Consider the following 27,252-nt stretch of genomic DNA (forward strand, 5'->3'; position numbering starts at 1 on the left):
AGTTACATTCCTTGGTTGGTTGCTTTCTCTAAGCGCTATCTTGGTGTCTTGCTAAATCATCAAAAACACCTGGACCACATCAGCGTCATTCTGACAGAAATACCTCCTCTGAGTTATGATCTAGTGTGAGGTCTTGGGTCATAGGGGGAATTTTTCTGCAACTGTTAAAAAAGTAAAACTGTGTTGATGACATTTTCACTGTCCTTTATTCAAGAATCTATGTTGTGAATTCCTCTTAGGATGTAGGCACATAAAACCATGCGACACTCACAAATTAGTTTATAATAAAACTCAACATGTTTCTCTTAGTTTTTAGACAGATGAGAAGAAAATGGAATCAGCAACTATTCTTCCTAAAACAATTATTTGCCCATTTTGAATGATTTCCCATTTTTCCTCTTATTTTTATTTAACTGCCTTGTGTATATTTTAAAGTATATGTTTCTACAGCATATTTGTATATTTTTATTATGCCTCTACAAATCCTGTCTATGGGATCATTTATCCATGAATGATAAATAAATACATATTTTGTTACCATAGATTGCCGAGCATAAAAATTCCAGGGGTGGTAGAAACAGACTATCCATTAGGTCTCTGCCAGAGTCCAGCTCTTCCGCTGACATCAGATAAGCTTGTGGAGGCAGTCAGGATGTTATGCATCCTAGCCTCTCCAACATCCTTCTGGTTAACTGTTGCTGTATAACAAATCACCTCAAAATAATGGTTTAAAAACAATAACAATCATCTATTTTGCTCATGAGTCTGGGTGTTGCTAACCAACTTGGAGTGATTTTTCCCCAAGGGACACTTGTAAATGTCTGGAGACATTTTTAGCTGTCACAGCTGGGAAGGTCCTACCGGCGTCTAATGAGTAGAAGCCAAGGATGCTGCTAAACATGCTATAATACACAAGACAGCCCCCACAACGAGGAACTATCCAGTCCAAGATTGAGAACCCCAGAGCCAGGCAGTTCTCAAGTGAAGTCTCTCATGCAGCTGCAATGAGTTGATGATGGAGCTGGGGTCATCTTGAGGGCTTCTTTGTTCACATGGCTGATGCCTGGACTTGGAAGACTCAAATCATTGAGGACTGAACAGCTGGGGCTCCTCAGCCATCTCTTTCTCTACGTAGTTATTCCGTATAGTCTCTCCATAGGGCAGCCTTAGGGTATCCGAGCTTCTTACCTTGTGGCTGAAGGCTCCCAGAGTGAGTGCCCTCAGAGACTGGTGGAAGCTGGGAGGTCTTTCTGACCCAGATTTATAAGACCTCAGTGTCACTTCTTTAGTAACAAAATAACAAGGATTTCCTCCCCCTTAGTGTCAACAGAGAAGAAGGGGAAAACCTGAACTTCTATCCCCACCTGGTAGAAATGCAGTAGCACCATCAGATCTGTAGAAACTAGCTAAAATATAAGATTTAAATAAGATTCATATTCTTATAACGTAATACCCAAAATGTCCAGGTTTCAATCACTTAAAATCACTTACATCAGAAACTAGGAAGATCTCAAACTGAATGAAAAAAGGCAATCAACAGATGCCAACCGAGGTGACACAGTTGTTAGAATTACATGACAAGGATTATAAATCAGCCATCACAAAAATACTTCAACAAATAGTTATGAAAACACTTGATACAAATGAAAAAATGGAAAGTCTCAGCAAAGAAATAGAAGATACACAGAAAAAAATTCAGAGTTTACAACTAAAAATTACAAAAGCTAAAATAAAAAAACTCAATGAATGGGCTCCACAGAAGAATGGACGGAGGTCGGGGGGGAGATGACAGAATCAGTGAACTTGAAGATACCTAATTTGAACAACAGACAGAAAATAGATACAAAAAATGAACAAAACCTCAGAGACATGTAGGATTATAACAAGTCCCAGAAGGAGAGAAAAAGAAAGTGGAAGCTGAAAAAGTATTCAAAGAAACAATGGCTAAAAATTTCCCAAATTTAGCCAAAAAAAAAAAAGAACCATAAAACTACAATCCAATAAGCTTAGTAAATCCCAAACAGGGTAAACTCAAAGAAATTTACACCAAGATACATCGTAGTCAAAATTTTGAAAACTAAAGACAAAGAAAAAGTCTTGAAAGCAGCCAGAGAGAAATAATGCATTATCGATATGGGAAAAAATAATTGGAACAACAATGGATTTGTCATCAGAAACCATGGAGGTCAGAACAAAGTTGCACATTTTTCAGATGCTGAGAGAAGAGAATTGTCAACCTAGAATTCTATGTCTATAAAAAATATCTTTCAAGACTGAAGGAAAAATCAAGATATTCTCAGATGAAAGAAAACTGAAAGAATTCGTCCCCAGCAGATCTACCCTAAAAGAATGGCTAAAGGAAGTTCTCTGCACACAGAGCAAATTATGAAGCAGGCATCACAGAACGCCAGGAAGTAAGAAAGAACACAATGAGAGGGAATACGTGGTAAATACAATAGAATGTCCTTGTCCTCTTGAGTTTTCTAAATCATGTTTCATGGTTGAAGCAAAAATGTTAACAGTCTCATGTGGTTCTCAATGTATGTAGAGGAAATATTTAAGACATATATTATTAATGAGGGAGGGTAGAGGGATGTAAAAAGTAAGGTTTCTACACTTCACTCAAACTCCTAAAATGTTGACACCAGTAATCTTCAATATGTTATGTATGTGATACCTAGAATAACCACAAAAGAGCTGTACAAAGATACTCAAAAACACTATTAATAAAAACAGAATTCTGAAAATTTTTAAGTAACCCACATGAAGCCAGGAAAAAAACCCTGAATTTATTGCTCACTACAGTAAGGGACAGTTAAGTTGGTTAGGCACAGTCTCTCTGAACAGAACAGAGTATTTATGTTATATTGGGTTTGGGGCAGCACAGACTTCAAGGATTTGGCAGACTTTCAGAGGCGTAAGGAGTTGACATCATCTGGAGAAACTTGATTACTTGGGTGAGACTCTTGTTGTTTGGTTAACAGTCCTGGTGCGTTTACTAGCGTGAGTCCATCACTGACTTTTAGAAGCAAGGGACCAACACTAACTAGTTAGTTCACTAACCACTGACTGCATGTTCACTGAGGTGAGTTGCCAAGACCTACGTGAACAGGTTTAAAACTGGCCCCGGTAGCTACTTGTCACCATGCCTATAGAAAAATCCATCTTTTACTAAGTTTATAGGAGCATTTTTATTCTCACTGGTATTGTTATTTGAAAGTATGTATTTTAACCCTTATTTCTAATTTTGCAAGTCTTTTTCCCCTAATGAAAGTGTATCTGGCATTATGAAATAGAGTGGGGAATGTTTATGGAAAGAGAGTAAGCTATATCCTTTCTTTTTGCCTACTCATGATTAATTTCCCCCCTCTTCTGATGACAATAGTCATCTCTCCACACACACCCATCCCTCATATCTTTAGAGAATTCTTCCTTCCTTCAACAAATGTAGTCTGATGAGAGTGGGCAATCTCCATCATATAGATGGATATGTGAGCCAGGCCCAGCCAATCATAAAACCATGCTCCCTTGATTACAGTTATTGGTTCAGAATGACCATATGACTCAAGTTAGGCCAATCAAAATCCTTCATCTATTGTAGCACCTATGGTCCTTCATTGCAAGAATATTGTGCTATGACTGCTTCCCCAACAGACTGTGAGCTCCTTGAAGGGAGTGACTGTGTCTGATTCATTGACGTACACCTAGTGGTTTTCATGATGCTGACATCTATTAGGTGCTCAATAAACATTTCTTGAATGTATGAATAAACGCATAAAGGGTAATGGGTCAATAAATGAGTATTCAGCTATTATTTATAAAATCAATGGCAGTTGTAGAAACTCTCAGAAAAAAACTGGGAAAACATCTCCCCAGCCCTTCCTAAGAATCCCCATTCTGTTGCAGCTCCTAGAATGGTGAGTCCATTGTGCAGCCCAAGGAAGGAAGTCCAGGCTGCTGAGCCTGGGGACACCAGCAAGCTGTGTTTTTCTGCACCAGCTCTATAGTTTCTGCAGACATCGTGATTGGTGCTCAAATTGGCCCCATATTTATATCCATCAGTCATTCTGAGCCTGGGGTACAATTGCTCCTCTACTCTTAGGCAAATAAAGGAGTTGTAACATCAGTGACCAGCTGGGTAGACCTCAAGTGTCAGGGAGACTCTGGGACTGACTGCTGTCCATCAACCCTGGTTGTGTCTCAGTCAGGCCAGGAGACAACAGGGACCTGAGATGACATGTATGTTCCTAGGACCTGATCTCTGCTCAAAACTTAGAATAAGGGTTGAAAACCACTGGGCTAACAGGAGTCAAGCAACTTGGGTCCTGGTCCTGACCTTGCTACTACTTTATCCCGTGACCTTAACAATTCATTTAACTTCTCTAGTCTACAATGTCTTCATCTGAGAAATGTGTGGGCTTTTCTGCTCTAAAGCCCACAACTGAACTGCCTCTAAGTGTCGAGACTGGAACATAGGTGCAGTCTCCAAGACTAGTGGTATGGCCAGGAGACCATCCCATGTCTGAGTATGGTAGAGTTCCTTTCGTCTAGTCATTTGTCATCCCCACTCAGCCTCTTTTAAGGGACTGAGGGACAAGTTGAGTGAAAGCCTCTAATAACTTGGAGCCTGTCCACTTGGAAAACATTAACAAGGTCATTGACCAGTGAGAGATGCTACCTTGGGGTTAACTGGACACCTCAGTGACTGTCTGGCCTCAACAGAAAATGTCTCTGCATTTATGATGTTTCCTTCAGATCCTTTTGCACGAACTTTTTTGAAGTTGATATACAGAATATATATCTTTTTTGTGTTCTTATGAATTTTTCTGAGTGTGATATACACAACAGTCATACTGGCAGTGTAATTATGAAGGATTGGGGCAGTCATTGATGATGTATTTCAATGAATAATGATGATAGATAATAATAGCCTTCGTGTTTTATGATGTTGGCTGAAGATATAATTATGATGAGGAATTAATGATGCTGACAGAAATGTATTTGAAAGTCAGTGAAGAGAAATGAAGTCCTCAGATGTCAACCCCACGCTACAAGTCGTTAAAAATGTTTTTCTTAGGGGATGGTGTTGCGTTAAAAGCCTTGTCATCTTTACTTCTTTCAGATGCATATAAAATATAATCCAAATTTGTTTTTTATTCCTGAATAAATGAGTGGTTTGTTGGAAGAAGAGGTGTAATGTCACAAAAATCTTAGAGCAAAAAGAAGAATTCTCAGGATGAATTAAATCAATTCTTTAATTTTTCAAATGATAAGACTGATGTCCATAATGGATGTTATGTAAGTTGCTCAAAATCAGACAGCTAATCTGTGGCCGTCAAGACTAAACATGACTCTCCATGTATGATGTCTCAACATCTATATCTGTCTAGATCTAGAGCTTAACATCTACCCCAATACCCAATATCTGGTAGATCTGTCTAGCCACTGCACCCGTATTTCCCACATTTCAGCAGTTAATGATGCCCAGCCTGTGCCACGTGCACCCACCATCTTACTATTATTTGTTAGTTTTCTTAAATCAACTCATATTTTCATTTAAATTTATTTAAAAGCAACATTTATATCACTAATGTAAATAGAAAACCAGTATTACTTGTCATAAACAGGAGGCAAAAATAATCATTTTATGTCCAATGGCCAGTAGAAGTAGAAATAGAAGTTTACTTTACAAACTTTGCAAAACTCTCCCAGGCTGCCTCGCCTATGATATGAGAGGATATCAAATTTCTTAAAAAAATCAGGACTCATTGGCCAAAGATAAAAGTAATCATCAAGTTAAATGTGCAGCTTTTAGAAAGTTACGATATATTGAAACATTAGAAAAAAATGTTTTCCTTTTTATTGAAACACCTTCCATTTCCAGCTCAGACAATTGTCTGTTGGCTTATACGGGTGATAGCCCTTGAAACCATTTATATTGTGCAACAGGGAAAATAAGTCTTGGGGAGAGGCCATAGTTGTTGCACAAATAGAACCTGAAGTCAGGAAAACATTTCTGGTTGATACAGTCTGGCTCTTCCATTGCTAACTGATATTAGACTAGCTTTAAAGTCTCAGAGCCTCAGAGGTTTCTCACTTTAAAAAATGGAGATAATCCATGCCTTTTAGAGGTATCACAAGGGTTAACGAGGAAAGATGCATATAATAATTAGCCTAGTATGAAGAACACAGTGGACTCTGAATACATTTGACTGTATGGCAAGTTGGTTTTCTTCCCTGTTCTCCCTTTTCTGGAGTCTGATGTCTTTCAAGGTTTTTGAAATGTAATTCGAAAATGGAAAGCAGAGAGAATTTCTTTTAACATTAGAAGGTATAGTTCATTTTTATCCCATTTTTCAGACAAGGAAACTGAACTGTAGGCCCAGTATAAATAATGTGTCTGCTCTGCAAGTAGTAAGTGGTAAAACCAAAATACTCTCCCTCTTCAGAGCATAAGCTCCTAATAGTTACACAATTTGTACTACTTAGTGTGGTGGATTAAGAAGACTATAAACACTTTGACACTCACTCCTTCCACCAAGAGGAATGCCTCCTCCTCTTAAACCTGGATTGACTTGGTAATTATCTCATGGAATGTGGAGTTAGTGATGCTGTACCAGTTTCCTGGCCCAGATCTTAAGAGACTGGTAGCTTCAATTTCCTATTTCTTTCTTAGAGCTCTGAGTCTGCATGTAAGAAATCAGACTGTCCTGATGGAGAGACCATGTGGAGAGGCTCAAGACTACATAGAGACAGTGAGTGGCGCAGGTGCAGCCTTCCAGCCACCCGCTCCAAGGCCCCAGACATGTGAGTGAAGCCTTCTTGAACCCTCCAGAGAAAGCCAGCCACCAGTTGAATACCAGCGGGACTCGTTATTCAGATGGAGCTGAATAATCACCTAAGAGAGTCCTGCCCAAATTCCTGACCCACGGATTGTGAGTTGTTTTAAGTCACTACGATTGGGAAGCTTTGTTACCACAGAAACTGGAACACATGTATTATCTCATGTGATTCTCATACAACCATCTGAAATAGGTAGCATTTTCCCATTTTACATAAGAGAAGATCATAGCATATTAAAATAAAGTAACTTCCCCAAGGTTCCTTGTTACTCAATGGCAAAGCCACGTTACAGCTCAGTTTCTGAACTCAGCCCAGGCTTGTCTACCGCTGGATGCTGCCTCCAGGTGCTGAAGAGAAAGCATTTCCAGCCTTGTCATGGCAGCCCTGCCTCCCTGATGGGGTCCAGGGTAACGTGGTACCATGAGGGCTCCAGCAGACTCCATCTTGCTCTCTATCTCATTTCCCATCTTCTTATCAATGCCAATCCTGTCACCTTGAGCAAGCCCATCTTTTCCTATACTAGCTGTGTGGTCTTAAGCAAGTTACTGAACATGCTGGAACAAAGAAATACTTTAAAAGTATCAGCTGCTACTATGATTCTGATTGCAACTCAAAATCCTTTTCAGAGTCAAACATCATAATAAATCAGGGCCCCCTTAGGAATAAAGAAACCTCCACAGCTACCATAACCACTCAGAATTCTCCAAGCAAATGTAAACATTAGATCCAACCCTATTTTTAATCAACACGTATAATTTATGATTCATCTATGTTGATGTATGTACATTCACTATGTTGCTTCAGATGCGTGGGACAGTGTGGTGTGTGTCCACCACATCGTATCTATTTATAATGAACCTACTATGTGTCAGGATCTGTGCTAAGCTTTTTACTTGGGTTATCTAATTTAGTCCTCACAAGAGCACCATGAAAAATATTTTTAATGGATTTACATAAGATTTCTTGTAAATTCTCCACTATCTCATAAACTGTTCCAGGTTCCAAAGTCATCCGGCATAAGAGGAAGATGACTCAAGGCTTCTCCTTGGATAGAACAGTTTTAAAACAAAGAATCAGGCGCAGAGACATAAAGAGCCAGAACCAGAAAGGGAAGGAAAACATTAGATTTTTATTCCCATAGTCCCCACAAGGATATTGGAGATTTTTTTTTCTGAAAAGTTAAAAGAAAGCTCTCTTTTAATTCATTTTTTCATTCACTTCCTGAATAAATTTATCAAGCATCTCCTATGCATCAGTGTGTTATTCTGGGTCCTCTGAGAAGCAGGCACCAAGACAGGATTAAATGAGCAAGAAATTTATTAGGGGGAGCATCTGTGGGAGAAAATTGAGAGGGTGCCAGGAAAGGCTGAGAGAGCCCTCAGACCGTGATGCAGGTCTGACTCTGAGGGAACGAGAGAGGGAAGGAAGGAAGCAAGGTTGGGTGGACGCTTCCTAGATTGCCATGCAGTTTAAGGAAAGTTGGGCAAGGCCGTGGGAGAGTCCTCAAGCCAAGGTTGCCCATCAGAGGAGTCCTGTATCTCTCAGGAAGGAGCCTGTTTAATATCTCTGCCACGCACAGCCAGTGCCTGGGAGCAGCCCATGGAAAACGTGGCTTTGGCACAAACTCAGGACTGTAACCCAGCCTGCTCCTAATCTACTAAGCATCCCCAGAAGCCATTCTGGTGAGCAAGCAAAAGTCTGGGCATTCTCACCAATACTCCAAAATCTAGAGAGATAAACACAGAATGAGAGAATTTTTTTTTTCATTTATTCAACCAGGTTTCTGATATATTCTTGGCTGGTTTGTACTCCCGCACTCTCATTTACTAGATATTGAAGAAGAGCGATTCACCATCTTAATCCATTTGTTTTTATGATTGCATCAGCTACTGTATGGGGAATGGATCAAAGGAAGGCAAATCAGAAGCAAAGAGGCCACTTAGGTGCCCAGACTAAAGAGTGGCAATGAAGGCGGAGAGAAGAGAGTTGATTGAAAATTTAGTTTACAGATATAATCAACAGGATCACTGGTAACTAAATGTCTCCACCTTCAAAGATTGCACACTTGGACAGACTGCAGGAGTAGACTGTCAAAGGCCATCACAATTTACAAATCTTAAATGCTATTACTCCCTACCTTCTATCAGAATCCTACCACAGAGACGCCATCTGAAAGGATGCTTTCAACCGCATCCAGTTACATACCATCCTGTTGTGATTGCCACAGACTTGCCCTTCATTGTCATTTTTGTTGGTTAATATTGTTTTTTTAATTTTCTTTTCCAAGTGAACTCATCTACTAAAAGCAAATGAGAACTCAAAATCACTTTATAAAACCATCTGGATAATAACAGAGCTCAGTAATTTTCAATTAAGCGGAGACAATGTCCCAAAACAGGAAATTCACCTGAAGGTTGGAAAGAAGGTATAAAAAGCACATACCAAACATCATTGTGAGCCTTTCATGTCTAACAGCCAAGATACCCCCACTGAATTTTTCAGTGAGAATCCAGGATTACCTTAATAAATTGCCTTTGATTTCCTTTCTGAGCATAATACCTGCTTTACGTAACGTAAATGAAAGTACATTCTATTAAATTAAGCTCGACCTATATACCTAGCTATAGACTTTATTCTTGGAAAAAGGAAGTCTAGGGTGAGTGTGCAAGAGTGTCTGCTGCCTTCCCATGCATACTGACCTTGATGTCACAGCTTTCACATAGGAATCACTAAAATGCCTTCGTGGAAGGGTGTGCAAGTTGGCATCCAGAGAAAAGAGAATGAGCATAAGAGGGAGGGAGAGCAAGACCACTAGATCTGCAGAATTGGGGGAGATTCAGAAAGGAAGGCACATCTAAGGAGGATGCTTAGAGCAGACTGCTGTGTGTGGTGAAAATCCTCTCCTTCATCTCACCTACGAATTTTTAGTAACGTCTACAATGCACGTGGAAGCAGTCTAATGAAGAGTCTGAACTCAGCGAGGCTCCAAGCAGGAATAGTCTTATTTCTCTCCTTCCACTGCTTCCAGCATGTTCAGATGGATCTTGTTTCTCCACCTTTTGATGACATCCCAGGCAGATCCCGTGACCTTCCAATCTCTTTGGTTTCAGGAACAATCTCCTTTCAGCTGTAAAGACTCTTTTCAGATACTATCAAGTCCTGTTCTACAAAATAAAACTTGGAGCTCGTATCTAATTCCAAGCTCCATCCCTCTCCTTTGTCACCACGATCTGCCTCCACTGCCCACTCCTTCCCCACTCAAGCCTGACGTTGGCTTGGGGACTTGCACTGGAGATTGAACGTGAACTTTTCCTCCACCTTCTCCCATCTTTTCTGCTCTTTCAAGGTCAGTGCATGGAAAAGATAGATTAGAGGAAAGGGTAAAAGTCCTTTTTTTCTTAGATGGGCACTGATTTATTTCTCCCTTGGCTGACACCAGGTGGCCACTTCCGTGTTGCCCCCATTCAAATGCTGGCTTTTTGTGGGACACGTGTGTGGGTTCTTCAAAGTCACGGTGGGAGCCACTGCCTGGCGTGGGTAATGTGCTCTCCAGTTGCTTTCTTCAGACCACTTCTGAGGTCCCAGCTCCCATGATTCTTCCCATAATTGAGTCCCTTCTCGAGAAGATTCTTTCTAGATGGCTGTCGCGGACTGTATGTTTGTGTTCTGCCAAAATTCATATGTTGAAACCCTAATCCCCAATAATGGGATTAGTGCCCTTATAAGAAGAGACAGAAAAACACTTGCTTTCTCTCTCTGGTCTCTACCATGTGAGGACACAGCAAGAAGATGGCCATTTGCAAGGCTGACAGAGAGTTGTTACCAGAACTTGACTATGATGGCACTCTGATGCTGGACTTCCCAGCCTTCAGAACTATGAGAAATAAATTTGCTGTTTAAGCCCCCCAGTCTATGGTGTTCTGCTAGAGCAGCCCAAGCTGAGGCAACGGCTTAAGCCTAGCCACCTTCTGTGGCAAGGGAAATGTGGGCCAAAGGCTGCCTCTCCCCTCCTGTTTCTCCTCCTGGCCATTGCACACTGTACCATCCACTCTCATACCTCCAGAATTCTCCAGGTTATAATTAAGCTCCATTCTCCATATTCAAGAAGCCCCGAAAATTCCGGTATCAAAGAGTCAAGCCCTCCAAGGACTCTATTCCTCTGCTCCTTGAGGGTAGAGCTGGAAGAGCTGTCATGATTCTGAGCTCAGCCAGAATCCAGTCAGGCAGTGAGATGCCAGCCTCCCCTTCTCGAAGCACCCACCCCTAAACTCTATGAGAGTTTTCTTGGAAGCCTGTCACTGGGATCTGGAGATGAGAATGCCAGAGCACTCCCCAGGAGGCCTAAACTCTCCACATCAATGTACTATTGGGTGAGCTCCCTTCAAAAGTCATATCTTCACTTTATATAGCGTGGTTGGAGTGTGGGGTGGCTGGTGATAGTAACAGGATCAACAGATTATCCTAGAAAGTCATAAAGGCACGTCTGCCGGCTCCCTGTCACTCTCTTAAGAACACGGGGGGACTTGTCTGCTCTCCTCAGCTTTGGGGCTTTACAGGAAACTCTGAGAAATTCTCATGAATTAGCAGGTTATGCACACTATTGCATTGGTGTGAATGGGTCATTCATTGTAAATGTAAAGAGATATGGAGGCTGTGTGTCAAGGTTGGCACCAGGTGAGAAGCAAGGCTGCTGAGGTGAGGGGACATGCATAGTGGATACACACATAGGGTAACTTTATAACTAGTTTCTGAGCGTCCCTGCGTTGAGTGGGCAAAAGCACATCAGAGACACATAATGAGGGCATTTCCAATCAGTCAGCAAATATTAACAAGAACCATCAGTGCACCAGGCACTATGAGAGGTGCTGGAGTTGTAGAAACGAACAGGACCCAAAGGTAGTGGAAGGGGACGGGTCTCATTTGCAAAACATCCTTCAGGCACCTAAAGGGTAAATGAAGGCAATCAAAATCCACAATCGCACTCCTTCCTAAATAGATTTGTAACTGCATTCATTGGAAGCAGATTGCAACATCAATAACTACAGTCTAATGAACTGACTTGCTAGTGAATTTTCATGGGGAACTTTGCAGTTTTTCCACTAAACCATGAATCATAGTTATTTGAAGATCAATTTCGCCCCCACCCGGAATTCACAGGAAGAAGTGCATTCATTGAAGAGGATCAATTACTCCCGCTAACTTCCCAGCACAGGTCTGGAGAAAGCTCCCAGCATCATACATCATTGCCCCTGAACTGTTGCTAATTTCTCAGAGTGTTTTAAAAACTCGCATAAATGGTGATCTTTAAAGATGCATTAAATTAGAGGGAAAAAATGAATAATATCCTGGAGTTAGCAGTCCATCAATTCAATCACTGGGCATTTCCTTTTGTTTGTTAACTCTTCAATCACCCTGACTCATACTACCCAATTCCCACACATAATGACTAGGTTCCGTTTGCTTGCACAAGAAAATGTTTCATTTCTATTTTTTTCTGGGTGTGGTTCCCATATATTAAAATCCTACTGGGCACCAGGAACTTTGTACAGATTATCTCTTACAACAACCGTAGAAAATAGATAATGTTATGCCCATTTAACAGATGAATAAATGAGGCTCAGAGACATTAAATAATTTGCCTACCCTCATGCAATTAGCAAGTGTGGACAGAGAATTTCAAACTAGGTTTCTCTAACTCAGAGCCTAGACTCCCCCCTAGACCATCTCTCTAAAGAAGATTAAAGAAAAATATTGAGAAACGTAGCCAAGAAGTGGGAAGAAAAGCTCACACACCTCTACTAAATAGGGCAGGAGCAGCTCTACCCCACCTTGGATATGCTGTGTGCCAAATACTTGGGAGTTCTCTAAAAAGCCCCAAGATGGATAGTATATTTATGAATTTTCTCTATCTTAGTGGCATTGCCCCAAAATGAGAATATCCACAGCTTTCAATCCTGCCACATTTATAAGTTTACAAAATCAGTGACTCTTAGAGTAAGGTCTGTGTGTCATCTGGTCCCACAGTTCCTTCCCAGCCTCTCCCATCTCCTCCCACGGGTCCTCCAGCCCCTGCTCCTGCACAGCTGGAGATGAGAACCCCCTGACTCCCCAGGCAGCCCCGTCCATCTTTGCACAGTCCTGAGACAAAACGCTCCCTTATTCTGAGCACGAATCGCATGCCTTGTGGCTTCCATTCATGGGTCTGCCTTTTGGGACTCAGAATAATTTTAATCCATCTTTTACATGACAGCCCATCTCATATTTGAACACATCTCTCATATTCCCAATTGAAACATCTAAGCCTCCCCTGGCTTTTTAAGATACAAATATAACGCGATTTTAAATCCCTCCAGTCTCCGCTTTTACCCCTTGGTCCCAGCCTGGCCGATTGCAGTAGCTTCTCGATTGGTCTTCTTGCTTCGTTCTTAAACTCCTGTAGTCCAAACAAGTCCCACTCAGAGGCTGGACTGGCTCTTTAAAATGTAAAAATGGTCATGTCTCTCTTGCACTCAAAACCCTCCAATCACTGCACATTTAGAACAAAACTCAGACTCCTCGCCCCACTGTATTAGAAGTTCACTCTGGTTCTCAGAGTGTGATGGGCAGCTGGCCTGGAACAATAAAACTTCAGCGTTGCTCGACAGTTTTGCAGCTGCTCTGTATTTTATTCACACATACTTGTGTGGACTGTGTTCAGAGCAGATTCAAGGGTAAGTTTGGTTTGCACGATTCGAAACGCAAGCAGGTCCAAGAGGGAAAAACCTTCACCTCTGCCTCTGACTTTGGGAATGTTCTAGAAACTTTTCAATCTGTTATAGACCTCAGCACTTCTGACATAAAGTCTAGCTTTTCCAGTATTGTGAACATCTAAAATGTAGCAAGTTTATTTTTAATCCTCTCATCAAAGAAGAACATTGCCCAGTCATTCTAAATAAACCCAAAATAATATAACTGCAAATATGAGTACAGTATGTTTTATGCTACAGTATCTAAACCAGGAGTTCTCAATCTAGAATCCACGGACCCCTGCAATTATATATGAAATTCCTTGTGTGTATGTCTATGTGTGTGTGAGAGAGAGAAAGAGGGAGGAGGAGGCAGGAGAGAGAGAACACACTGCATACAACACACCGTGATAACCTGCACTACCCCATTCTAGCACTTTCTACTTGGATTGTAGCAGTGTGTTTACAAGTCTGCCTTCCCACATAGACTGTAGAGTTCACTTCTGCATTCTTGTCCTTGGTTCTACCCCTATGGTCTGTCATAGTGTCTAGAACAAGCTTGGTGCTTAGCAAATATTGGTTTTAAAACATCATAAATTAATGAAAGGGTACTCTGACTCCCCTTTATGGAAACCTCTTCGTGAACCACTGGAGCCGAATAGGAAGATCAGACGTGTTCACATTAACCACTCATCCATTCATTGATCCACCACAACAATTTCCTGAGCTTTTACTGAAAGCTAGCACCATAATGAGCACAGGAAGTAAATGGAGAGTATGCAAGCAGGACTGCCTGCCCTCATGGAGTTTTCAGTCCAGTGTTCGTGACATGCATTAAAGCAATAATCATAGAAATATGCAATCACAAACTGTGATAAATGCTATGAAGGAAAAGTGCAGGAGAATCTAATTCAATGACAGAGTTCAAAGCCATCCTGGGGAGACTGATGCTTCAGCTGAGAGCTAAAGGATGGAAAGTGATTAACTAGTGAGGAGTCTCTGCCAGTCCCAGCACTGATGGCCTCTGTGCTTCTCACAGGGTAGATTTCCTAGGAGACTTCTTGAGGGATGGGTATCTGCTGTAGTACTTCGTCTCCAAAGATGGTGCCATCAATTCCTTCCTTCTTGGTACCCACATGCCATTCCATTTCCTTGAATTTGAGTTGGCCTTTAACTGCTTTGACCAATAGAATTGGCAGAAGTGATGTGATGCCAAGGCTGCTTCCTTTTTCTTGGCAGCCTGAGCAACCCAGTAGGAAGTCCAGGCTGCTTAGCTGGAGAGAGAGGCCATGTGGAAGAGCACGAAGGCATCAGATCTGTGAGGAAGGAGGCCATCTTGGATGTCCAGCTCATTTGAGCCTCCTGATGACTCCAGTGCCAGCAGCTACTTAACCGCAATTGCATGACAGATCCCAAGCAAGAATTGCCAAGCTGAGCCCCGTCAACTCATAAAACCATGACAGATAAAAATAAATTATTTTAAGCCAATGAGTTTTGGAGTAGTTAATTACCCAGCAATAGATAATCAGAATACCTTCCAATGACCATGTTAAGACTGATTTGGGGGCTTAACCTAAGAGCACTAGGTTTACATCAGCTGACATCACCTCCTGAGAACAGTAGGTAGTCAGGTGTTCTGACTTGGAGGACAGGAAAGAAGAGTTTGGTCCTCCCAATGGAGACAATCCTTACCTGCCCACATGTTAAGTCCTCCCTTGTTCTGGGCTGGAGGCGAAGCGGCCTCGAATGTCCCTGACAAGGTCCTATCCTAACCTTCGACCTGAGCATCTGTGAGAGACTCCTCCAGTTTCTTCTAGTTAAATACACTTCTACAGTTTCCCTCGATGGAAGTCCAGCTCTAAGGCAGACAAACGTGGTGTTTCTCTTTTTAACAGTGGGTGATTTCATTGCCAATTTCCTCTCTGCTTTTCAGGATCCAGCATGTGCTGGAGGAGACCCACTTTCTGCTTCTATCATGTCCTTCAGATGAGCAGGAGGTGGGAGCGAGGGAGCAGGAAGAGGAGAGGAAGAATCATGCCTTGAAATTGGTAAGAGTGTTTTTGTTTGTATATCTTGCATTATTAGTATTCCTGTTTAGCATAATTAGCTACCTTCTCCAGCTTCACACACCCTGCTGTGTCTGTGCCTCCATTTGATAGTTGAAACATCAGCAAAGCAGTGCGGTTCCCCAAAGGCTGAACACAGGTGGTTCTGAAGGCTGGAGCATGCCAGTTGCTCAGAAAAGCAGGAGACATAAGCTTTAATTGTTGCTAAAAATATATTCACTAGAAGAACCAGACTCCTTCGGCCTGCCTGGGGTGGATAAAAGCGTCCATGGATTCAGCAATCTTAAGAAAGTCCCTACAGAATGAAGGAGAGATGGACAAATGGAAACAAATGATCTTTATTAATGGGGGGAAAAAGATAGCTAACACAGGACAATGCTACTTCTCTTTATTCAAATAATTGGCAGTTCGTTTTACTTAGACAATGACTGTTGCTTCAGAATATGATTTCAGACTCAACAAAAGTGCAGTTGAAGTTCCGTCATGCCTCGTTGTCAAGCTTTGTGCAGTCTGCAATAAGTGATTCAACATCCCTTATAGAATCACAAGCCGTTAAATCTGGAAGAGAGCTTAGAGACAGAATTACGCATTGTATGATATATTATTTTATATGCATTATTTGTATTATATTTAGTGTATGTGTATTTCAGCAGCCTGAATTAATATTTTTCCATCAGCCACTAATTCACTACTCAAGAAAAAGTTATCCATGAAGGAAAAAAATAATCCATTTTGACTTGTTAGAAATGAGTCGAGAGAGGAGAATATACATGTCTAGGGATGTGTAAAAGTGACTCTCCTGAATTTGATTAGCAGGACACTGCCCTAGCATCCAGCAGGACCTGGAAATCCAGCTCAAACAATACTCTGAGCAAGTATGGTGCTTATTATTTGCTTGACACTGATCTCGGTGTTTTCTATAATTCATTTAACCCTTAAAAAATCTCTACGAGGTAGACACCATTACTCTATCCATCTGATCCACAAGGAAACTGAGGCATAGAGGTTAAATAAATCGCCTATGGCCACACTATTATTATAGTCACACCGCCCTATCTGTCCTCCTAACCCAGCAGTATCTGCAACTTACCTAAGAGCCAGTCTGTGACTCAGTGCTCACGTTACATTTCTGCCTGAGCCCTCCATGTCGTGCCGTTTGTCTAGAACCACTACTCCGGGATTGCTGTGCACCATCGTCATGCTCGCATCTGAATATAGTTTTCTGCAGACCCGAGGCTCTGGGTCTGCAAGGAGGAATCATTTCTGCTGCCGAGAATAAAAGGACCCGTGCAATAAAAAGAAAAAAAGTCAAGTTTATCAGGGTCAAGTTTTGGACCCAGGCGATCTGGTGCAAACGTCTGTGTGCTTCATCGCCACAGTATGCTGCCTCTCAACTCAAAGCTGAATGTTTCCATGTTTACCAGTTATTGGGCCCATTTCACCCTAAAACAAGTTATTCTCTCATTTTTTGTGTGCATATTTAAAGAATGCCTGCAAATAAATACTAAAGCAATACAAACAATTCAATAGAAAAATAAGCAAAGACATGAAGAAATATTTCGCAGAAGAGGAAACACATGGCTAGTAAACTTATAAAGAGATATTAAACATTATTAGTGAGCAAGGACATGCAAGTTAAGGCCAGAATGGAGTATCAAATTCCATGCCTTTGATGGGCAAAAATGTAAAAGTCTGGGGCTGACCGGTGGTGTACTGGTTCAGTTTGCATGCTCTGCTTTGCTGGCCCGGGATTCGCAGGTTCAGATCCCGGGCACAGACCTACACACTGCTTATCAAGCCATGCTGTGGCAGGCATCCTACATATAGAATAGAGGAGCATAGGCACAGATATTAGCTCAGGATCATTCTTCCTCAGCAAAAACAAAATAAAAAAGATAAAAATCTACCTATGACAAGTATTAGAGATGAACAGAGCCATAGGATCTCTTGCTGCTGATGGAAATGTGAATTTTGAAAAGTTTGACATTATCTACTAAAGTTGAACATTCATATGCCCTGTGTCCCAGCATTTCCATTCTATGTATATTCTCAAAATATATTCTTATGCATCTACAACTGTAGACATGTATACATATGTTTCCATCAGCATTGTTCACAATAGCAAAAAATCCAAAAAACAACCCAAATGCCCATCAACATGACAGTGAATGAAGATATTACATAAAAATCCATTTAAAGGAATATTATATAGCAATTAAAAATGGATTATAAAAACACATATCAATATCTATGAATTGTAGTAACATAATACTAAGTGACAAAAAAGCAAGTCTCAAAAAGTGAATAAACCTACAGAAAAAAGGGAAGCAAAGGAAGGATATTAGATTTTGGAGGGAGAGAGCTAGGTGCTCGGGCTATTGGAAGGATTCCATATAGGCAGTGTGGTAGGCAAAATTCTAAAATGACCCCCAATGACCTACATCTTTGTATAATGACCCAACCCCTAAATGTGCCTGCTCCTAACCAATACAACATGGCAAAGGTGAAAGAATTGTGAAGATGTAATTAAAGTCCTTAACAGCTGGCTTTAAGTAATCGAAAGGGATATTATCCTGGGTGGGCCTGTCCTAATGAAGTGAGCCCATAAAAGAGGATTTAGAGGTCAGAGACTCAAAGCAGCAGACTCTTTGTCTCCATTGCTGACTTTGAAGAAGGAAGCTTCCATGAATTCCACAGCCTCGAGGAAATGGATTCAGCCAACAACCTGAGGGAACTTCCCTAGTCAAGCTTCCAGATGAGATCACAGCCTGTCCAACACTGTGACTTAAGGCTTGTAGAACCCAGAACAGAGGACCCAGATAAGTTATGCCTAGACTCCTGCTCCACAGAATCTGTGAGATATATAGGCGTTGTTTTAAACTGCTACGTTTGTGGTAATTTTTTATGCAGCAGTAGAAAACTAAGGTAGATAAGATTATTGTCAAAATCTCACCTTTTGTTTTGAAATGTAGCCCACCAGTATTAAGTTACTAATAAGTAACTAAATAAAAGCCAGCCATTTGCAAATCGATAATAAGAGTATGTCATGAACCAAGGATTATAATTAATCCGTTTCTGTATGCCTACAATAAAAATGAAGGAGGAGGAGAAAAGGGAAGAAAGGACAGGAAGCCTGGGACCTGCTCTCTTCCTTGGGCGGGCAGCTCGAATTGGGACTTCCAGTCTAGTACCTGTTTCCACTCCTAATTCAAATCCTAAACACCAAGAATCCCTAAGAAGACTTCAGAAATCAGTGGTTATACAAAAATTCTATTCAATCTACAAAACCTTGAGGGTATCTATCCGATCTTTCCTCTTGCCAAACCTTACAAGTTATGCCTTGTCCTCTGCTACAATTCTTAGAGAAGGGTCTATGATGCCTGGAGAGACTTCCAGGACTACAGTCCCCATAATTCTTTATAACCAACTGCTCCGATCACAGCAGACAGAACCAGGGTGGACATTGATCCAAAGACCACTGTTGATAGACTGACCGACAACCTGTAAAGAAGCTTGGGGCAATGGTTGGACTAGATGGAGTAGGTGTGAGAGTTGGAAGATGGCTTTGAGTGCATGTCCAAAGCTCATTTGACTTTCTTTTGACAAGATACAGGAAAAGAAAATACAAAAGTTGAATATCCTGCTTATGGCTTTGTCTATTACGATAGCAATTCAGACTCCTTCTCACACTCATTTATAGGATATAAAGAGAAAGACTAAGAAAGAGAAAATAACAAATATGGCATGCCCAAACTCCCTGCTGGGCATGTCTCTTGCTTGAAGAAACTGAATGAGGAACTGTATGACTGAGAGTCCCTGAAGTGTGTGGCACAGCCTGCGGCACTCTTAGTCACCTTGGAGGGCTGGGCAGATCCTCCAAAGAGTGTGATTGGTGCAAAAGCCTTACCCACCCCAGCATTCAGGAGGATAACTGGCTGACCTCACCAATTCTTGTATGGAGAAGACCGTATTGTTACTGGATAATAGGATAGGCAGAAATGTGTACACACAGAGCAGACAAAATGCAGAAGCCATAGGGAGTAGAAGACATGCATAAGAAGATGTGGTGGAAAGAAGCTGAATTGAAACAGCTAGGAGGTGAGTGCAATAGGAGAGCAGAAGCATGGGAAGTACTGACAGAAAGAGACTGAGCCACTACAATGGTGGTACAATAGTCTAGGGGTGACGGACCCATCCTGCTGAAGGGATACACAGACACCAGGACATCTCAGACGACCCCTACCATTTTCTCTGACCTCTTCATCTATCCTAAACACAAACATTCCTTCCTTGAGGAAACATAAGCATCTCTGCTCCTGTCCCTTGAAAGAAGCCGCCTAGTGTAGTGATGAAGAGCATGAGCTCTAGAGCTGGACTGTCAGGGTCTGCATTGCAGCCTCCATCACTTCCAAGCAATGTGACCTGGAGCAAGTTACCTAATCTCTCTGTGCTTCCGTTTCCTCATCTGTGAAATGGAGATATTATTAATACTAACCTTAGAGGATTGTTATGAGTATTAAATAAATTAATAGTCACATAGTGGTTAGAGCAGTACTTGGCACATAGCAAGTGGTATGTAATTATTTGTTGAACAAATAAATTTGTCAGGAGGGGAACTCTTTTTCCCTGCTCCCTGACACTGCCTTCCATGTGGAGGGACATCAATTAGTGTAACACTCGAGGCTGCTCCACACCTCTCATGCCCAAGGAGATGGCACGATTTATCTGATTGGAGAAGATATCAGTTAAAAAATTGGGCTCAATCTGACGTGCCAGGAAATTCAAAATCACAGTGGCTTGCACAAGATAAAGGTCGTCTCTCTCCAAGAAGTAAAGTCCAAGGTACGTAGTCCAAGGCTAGTATGATGTCTCCACGGCCCCGGGCTCCTTCTGGTCTGTTTGCTATCCTCAAAATTTAGTTTCCACTTCATGGTCCAAGTAGACATTCCAGCTTCTTATTGCCAGAAGGGAGGAGGGAAACCAGGCAGAGAAGTGAAGATCCTCAGTCTTCTAGAAATGGAGCACAACGCTTCCTGTTACTCCCACCCCCTTGGACTAAGTCACATGGCCACAGTTGGCTGCAGGGAGACTGGGGAATGCAGCCTTTATTCTGAGGAGCCACTAGACCCCACTAAAAAGTAGGGGGATGCATTGCTGTAGAAGGAGGGAGGAAGAGATCTGGGGGCTAACTAGCAATCTCCGCAGTAATGAGTTTGCAAGGAGAGATTGAGAAGGCTTAATTCATGCTCTTGCTGGGGAAAAGGCTCGTGCTAGGCCAGCAGGGCTGGGTGGCTGTCTGTCTGATTCCAGGGTTCAGTATTAGAAAGTTGCCTTAGCCGCCAGTAGAAGCCGTATTCTCCGACATCACCTTCAACATCACAAAGGTGAAATATTTATCGTCATCAGCTGATCAACTTTGTCTTGTTTTCAATTGTTTCAGAACTCAGGTGGGGAAAAGGGAGGGGTGATAGCATTATAGACCCTTCAAGATTTCCGATATAACTCAAGGAAGAAGAGACCTGCATGGAATTTGACAACATGCTCTGGAGTTTTAAAGCATTCCCCGCACTGTGGACTCATGTCACACAGAGAATCCAGGGAGCATTTGTGGCTACATTTCAATTGCAATACTCCCAGATCCAAAATGTATTTGGTGGCTCTATGTATCTGGACATTATCTTTTAAAAAGCTTCAGTGAGGGGTGGGTCCAGCGGCGTAGTGGTTAAGTTCACATGCTTGGCTCTGGCAGCCTGGGTTTGCAGGTTCAGATCCCAGGCTCAGACCCAGCACCACTTGTCAAGCCATGCTGTGGCGGCGTCCACATAAAACAGAGGAAAATTGGCACAGATGTTAGCTCAGGGCCAATCTTCCTCACAAAAAAAAAAGAAAGAAAGAAAGAAAGAAAAGCTCCAGTGAAAGCAATGCTATTTCACATCCTCCATTCTGGGAGGATTTTGCACTGAGAGGGATCTGAGGCTTTACTTCAGTGTTAATCCTTTAGCAGAGTGGGGAATTTTGGATCTAAACTGACTATTCTCTACCATGCACTGTTTTAACATTTCGAAAGTGTCCATTTTTAGCAAAATCACAGCTATGCAAGTGTAGCTTGTCGGTGTGGAGGAGGGTTACATTTCAACTTGCTGTACTAGAAAAGCAAGAAAAACACTGACTTTTAGATCTGGAAGGAAAGCTGGAGATCGTTGAGCCAACAGTGATTACAGATGAGAAAACTGAAGCCCAGAGACGGAAAGTGACACGTCCCTAGTCACTCAGGCTGATCAATCACAGAGCTGGACAAGAGCCCAGGAACTGCCTGTCCAACATATTTACCAGCATACGATACCACGCAAAACTCTACTCCACTTTCTTCCACGCTCCACTTTCCCTACAGTCAAAATTAAGAAAGAGGGGCCAGCCCGGTGGTGCAGAAGTGCGCACGTTCCGCTTTGACAGCCCGGGTTCACCGGTTTGGTTCCCGGCTGCAGACATGGCACCGCTCATCAAGCCATGCTGTGGCAGGCATCCCACATAAAAAGTAGAGGAAGATGGGCACGGATGTTAGCTCAGGGCCAGTCTTCCTCAGCAAAAGGAGGAGGATTGGCAGCAGATGTTAGCTCAGGGCTAATCTTCCTCAAAAAAAAAAAAAATTAAGAAAGAAATGAGGTGGGTTACTTAAATTCTCTATGCCTCACTTTCCCATCTGTAAGATGAGAGTACTAATGCCCATCTCACACGGCTGTTTATAAAGATCAAGTTAGATAACTATGCTGATTCTCTAACACAAACTAAGTAAATGGACCTCAATCAGAGTAAGGGCTCAATAGCAGTTTTTATTAAGGAAGACCCCATGTAAAAGGTTCAAAGTGATAAGCAAGGACTGACATGATGTGATCATTCTGTCACTTGTTCATTCATTCAATCAATCAAGAGTAAACAGGCAATTATTAAACTGCTATGTGGCAAACATTGTGCTGAACTCTGAGGATATAAGGTGAATCTGATAATGTTCATTGTATAGAAAAGGCAATAAATGACTACATAATATATTAAGGGAAAAATGGAACATGTAAGTTCAGGTATGAGGTGTAAGGAGTGACAAATTAATTCTCCTAATTAAGGGTGGGAGAGGGAAGGCTAATAAATATTTCCTGATGGATGTGACTCCTGAGCTTGGTCTTCAAAGTCTACTAGAAATAGCATGTGCAAAGGAACTGAGGCACGAAACCATGTTATTCATGGAAAAATAACAGAGTTCAGTCTTGTTAGAGAATCAGGTGCAAAGAGGACAGAAATAAGAGGTGAGGTGGACAGGAACAAGAACATGAAGACCTTTCAGTCTGTGCTGGGGGCTATGAGTTTATTTACAGGCTGTGAGGAGCTTGTTGAATGCTTTTGAGCAGAGAGAGGTGTGCCCAGATTGCGTTTGGCGTGGGTTGCAGAAAAGAGGCAATTTGGTGAGGCAGGAAGCAGGAAAGCCAGTTAAGAGATGAGGTCGAGACTGCAGGCTGTCCACCTATATCCATTCCTCCTTCTTACATAAGGACAGGATTTCTACGTGGATGTAAGCCTGCCCAGAATGAAGATTACATTTCCCAGCCGTCTCCTTGCAGGGAGGTGAGGCCGTGTGACCAATCCCACCCAATGGGATGTGAGTTTAAGTTACATGTGAAACCTCTCGGTCCTACCTTAAAGGAAAGGGACACACCCTCTCATTTCCCATCTCCCCTTTCTTTCTTCCTGGAATTCAGGTTCAATGGTGAGCCATCTTGGGCCACGCAGATGAGAGCAGTGCCTAAAGATGGTGGGGCAACAAGGTAGAAGGAATCTGAGCCCCTGCAGAGGAAGAGGCCCCAGACCAGCCTGGATCATTACGTGGCAGAGAAAAATACTTCTGTCTTGTCTTTTAAGCCACTGTTACTTTGGGTCTCGGCCACGCACAGTCAAACCTATATTGTAACAAATCTGTGAGACGCTGCTGCCTAGATGAAAGGAGATGGTCTGAGGTGGGCAGGGGGCAGAGGGAATGGAACAGAGATAATGGATTTGAGAAGAATCATTGGAACTTATTCACAGGATGTAGGAGACAAGAGAGAAGGAGGTATCAACTGCACCCCCATGTGCCTTTGCTGGAAGACTAGGTGGATGGTGAAGTCATCAAAGAAGAAAAAGAAGAGAGGAGAAATTAAATTACTTCCAACTACTCGAAAGTTTGCTGGAAAAGAGCTCAATTTTCAGTTCATTTGTTCATCCATTCAAAAACCTTTTACTGAACTCATGTAAAGAACAAAGGGATTTGTATAAGGAACAAAGGATTTTTTTTAAAGCTGCACATTGCAACAAAGTCAGTTTTTTTAAAAGAGATGGGCATCTCAGCTGTAAAGGTAGTAAGATACAGAACCCTCTAGACTAGGCATAAATGAGTTGGACGCTCCACTGCTCGAGCTATTAACAGAAGATTTTCCATCACCTGGCTTGGTGCTGTTTCAGGCTTGCACAAGCAGCTAACCTGGAAAAGGGAAGTGTGTGAGGCACACTTTTAGCTTTAAGATTTCATAAAGGCCCACTTGTTTGGAATCGAGGTGTTGTGAGTAAGAGAAAGTCCCTAAAGTGAGAATAATTCCACACAGCAGCTCGCTTAGTTGTGCTGTAATCCCCAATACCCTTAGGGAGTCCATTTTAAGTTAAATTGTTAGGATCAAAATATATGTCTATGTACATTCCATACATTTCAAAATACAGCCCTGTTTAAATAATCTCTGCACATTTTCATAGCAGACTTTCTTTTTGCACTCATTATCTTCCTACACGAGCAATTTAAATAATCACCCACATGATATTCCGGACTTCCTGAGTAGGATAGATTTCCTTATATTGATTAAAAATTCAAAGTATATCTATAAATCAGGAAAGTAGCTTAACATTCATGATAACATCCATAAATGTTAGGCTGCCTCAAACATCTCCACAAACAGATGTCTTAAGCATAAAATATACAGGAAGGAAGACAAATACACTTGTTTATTCTAAGTGTCTCAGTGGAATGTTGGGATGTGGTCAATCCTCCCATTTTCTGGACCCCCAGGGTGCTCTGCTGCCAGTGAAATGAAGGTGTGCCTTGGCTGAGTCAGACAAAGGGAAAGCATTGGTTTAATTAACTGGCATTCAATGCAGTTCACCAAGTTATTTCTTGAACACCTACCATGTGCCAGATCCTGTCCTAGGCCTACGGGGATGCAGACATCAATAAGATATAGTGTTACTCTGATAGAGGCATAAGCAAAGAGCCCAGTGCCCTGGAAGGAGAGATGAATTCCTTATGGTTGGGATCAAAACGCACTTCCAAAAGATTCCCACATTTGAGCTGAACTTTGGAAAGGAGGAAGGGCTGGACCTGCCAAGGAGGCTGATGGGATATTCCAGGCAGAGGGAACTGGTTTCCCCCAGGGGTTGGAAGAATAGTGCAGAGCCCAGTGGGCTGTGGGCTGTGCAGGAGGTATGTTTATGGGCTGAATTGTGTTCCCCCAAATTCAGATGTTGAAGTCCTATCGCCAGGACCTCAGAATGTGACTGTATTTGGGGGCAGGGTCTTTACAGAGGTAATTAAGGTTAAATGAGATAATTAGGGTGAGCTTTAATCCAATCCGACTGGTGTCCTTATACAAGGAGGAGATTAGAACACAGAAACACACAGAGGGAAGGCCATGTGAAGACACAGGAAGAAGGTGGCCATCTCCAAGCCAAGGAGAGAGGCCTTCAAAGAAACAGCCCTGCTGACAACTTGATCTCGAAATTCTAGCCTCCAGAATTGTTAGAAAATAAATTTCTATTGTTTAAGCCACCTAGTGTGTGCTACTTTGTTAGGGCAGCCTGAGCAAACTAATACAAGGTGTAACTCATCAAAATTTGTAAAAGACTGTCAAATACGTCATTCTATCTCCACTTTAATAAGCTGCCTCGGGGATCCATGTAAGACAAGAACATCTTGAAAACTAAGACTGGAGAGAAGAAAAATGAGCCATGACATGTTAAAACTGGTAAGGAATTTAATGGTCATCCAAGAAGGCCAAACACTACAATAGATAAGAACATGGCTGTAGCACAACTTGAATCCTGGAAAGGCTGTCCTGGTCTATGTCAATATTCTGGGGGGAATTTCTCACCTTCCTGGACCCCAAAACCTATGAAGAGCTGAACAGGTGGCTGATCCCTCCCTATCCCGGAGTCTGATGGAGCAGAGGGACGATGGTGTTAGGGTTCACCTCATAGTCTATTAAAGGTAAGAGAGAACTTTCAACGGTTCACAGCAACACTCAGGAAACATTAGCATTGATTTCTGTGATTTGGGAGATAAAAATTGAGAGTTCTAGTCTTGATTCTTATGTGGAGATTATCCAATTCATTCTTTGTAACCTTTTTCAGAATGATATGGGTGATCGTTTCAAGACCATAAATCCACATCCAGTGAAACCCCTTGAAGAACCAGTATCGTTCAAGGAGAAAGAAAAGAAAATATTCATTAGCTTCTGGAAGATTACTATCTGGTTGAGGACAACATGATAAAATCTTTGAAAAAAATTAAAAAGAAAAAAATGCAGGAGTACATGTATAGCAGCCTTCAAATTATTATTATTAGTGTTATTATTATTTTGTGTGTGTATGAGGAAGACTGGCCCTGAGATAACATCTGTTGCCAATCTTCCTCTTTTTGCTTGAGGAGGATTGTCGGTGAGCTAACATCTGTGCCAATCTTCCTCTATTTTGTATGTGGGATGCTGCCACAGCATGGCTTGATGGGCAATGTGTAAGTCCAAACCAGGGAATTGAACCCACAAACTCTGGGCCACTGAAGTGGAATGTGTGAACATAACCACTATGCCACTGGGCCAGCCCCTCAAATTATTTTTTAAGCAACTTGAAAAGAATCTATGTGAAAATATTTCATAAATTTTGATGCACTGTTACAGGTTAAGGAGTTTTTATTATTGTTCATTGAACAAATACTGAGCTTTTTCTGTGTATCAGTCACTGTTTTGTGATTCTTCGTAACAAACGCGTGCAAGTTAGCACGGTGGAGTTCAAACTGAGTCAGCAGTTTCCTGGGAGACCTAGAATAAAGGGGCAGCCCAAAAGAGTTGGGAGTTACCCTCCACAAATAATTTGGACACCATCATGGCTTAGGGACATGGTGGACAAAGCATAGTTTTAAATTCAGGCCTAGGGCTGGAATCCCAGCTCCACCATCTATTAGTTATTTGACCTAGTTAAGTCACAAAAAGGTCATTGATAATAACATACCTTGAAGGGCTCCTAAAAGATTTCATGATTGTATATGTAAAGTACCTGGCCCACAGTCAGGGCACTGTAAGTGGAAACTTATTATTCTTAGGAGCTGGATTAGTTTCTTAACAATGTGCCACAAATTGAGTGACTTAAAGCAACGGAAATTTATTTCTCACAGTTCTGGAGGCTTGGAAGTCTAAGCTGGTTTGGTTCCTTCTGAGGACTGTGAGAGAGAATCTGTTTCATACTTCTCCTAGCTTCTGGCAATGTCTGCCAATCCCTGGCATTCCTTGGCTTGTAGACGCGTCACTCCAATCTCTGCCTGCATCTTCACATGG

The 27,252-nt window shown here is 41.9% G+C and overlaps 1 protein-coding gene across 3 annotated transcripts in view; it reads left to right on the top strand.

Moving 5' to 3' along the window:
* Positions 1-27,252, top strand: part of GPR65 (G protein-coupled receptor 65) — a 101,760-nt gene that overhangs the window by 48,572 nt on the left and 25,936 nt on the right. For 2 of the 3 annotated variants that reach the window (XM_070249595.1, XM_070249597.1), the window contains one exon: positions 15,502-15,616. In XM_070249595.1, coding sequence (XP_070105696.1) covers positions 15,502-15,616 — 115 coding nt within the window. Of the gene's footprint in view, positions 1-6,676; positions 6,808-15,501; positions 15,617-27,252 lie in introns of all 3 variants that reach the window. The other variant, XM_070249596.1, reaches the window with a different exon arrangement.

The sequence above is a fragment of the Equus caballus genome, chromosome 24 (genome assembly GCF_041296265.1).
Source record: "Equus caballus isolate H_3958 breed thoroughbred chromosome 24, TB-T2T, whole genome shotgun sequence".
NCBI lineage: Eukaryota > Metazoa > Chordata > Mammalia > Perissodactyla > Equidae > Equus > Equus caballus.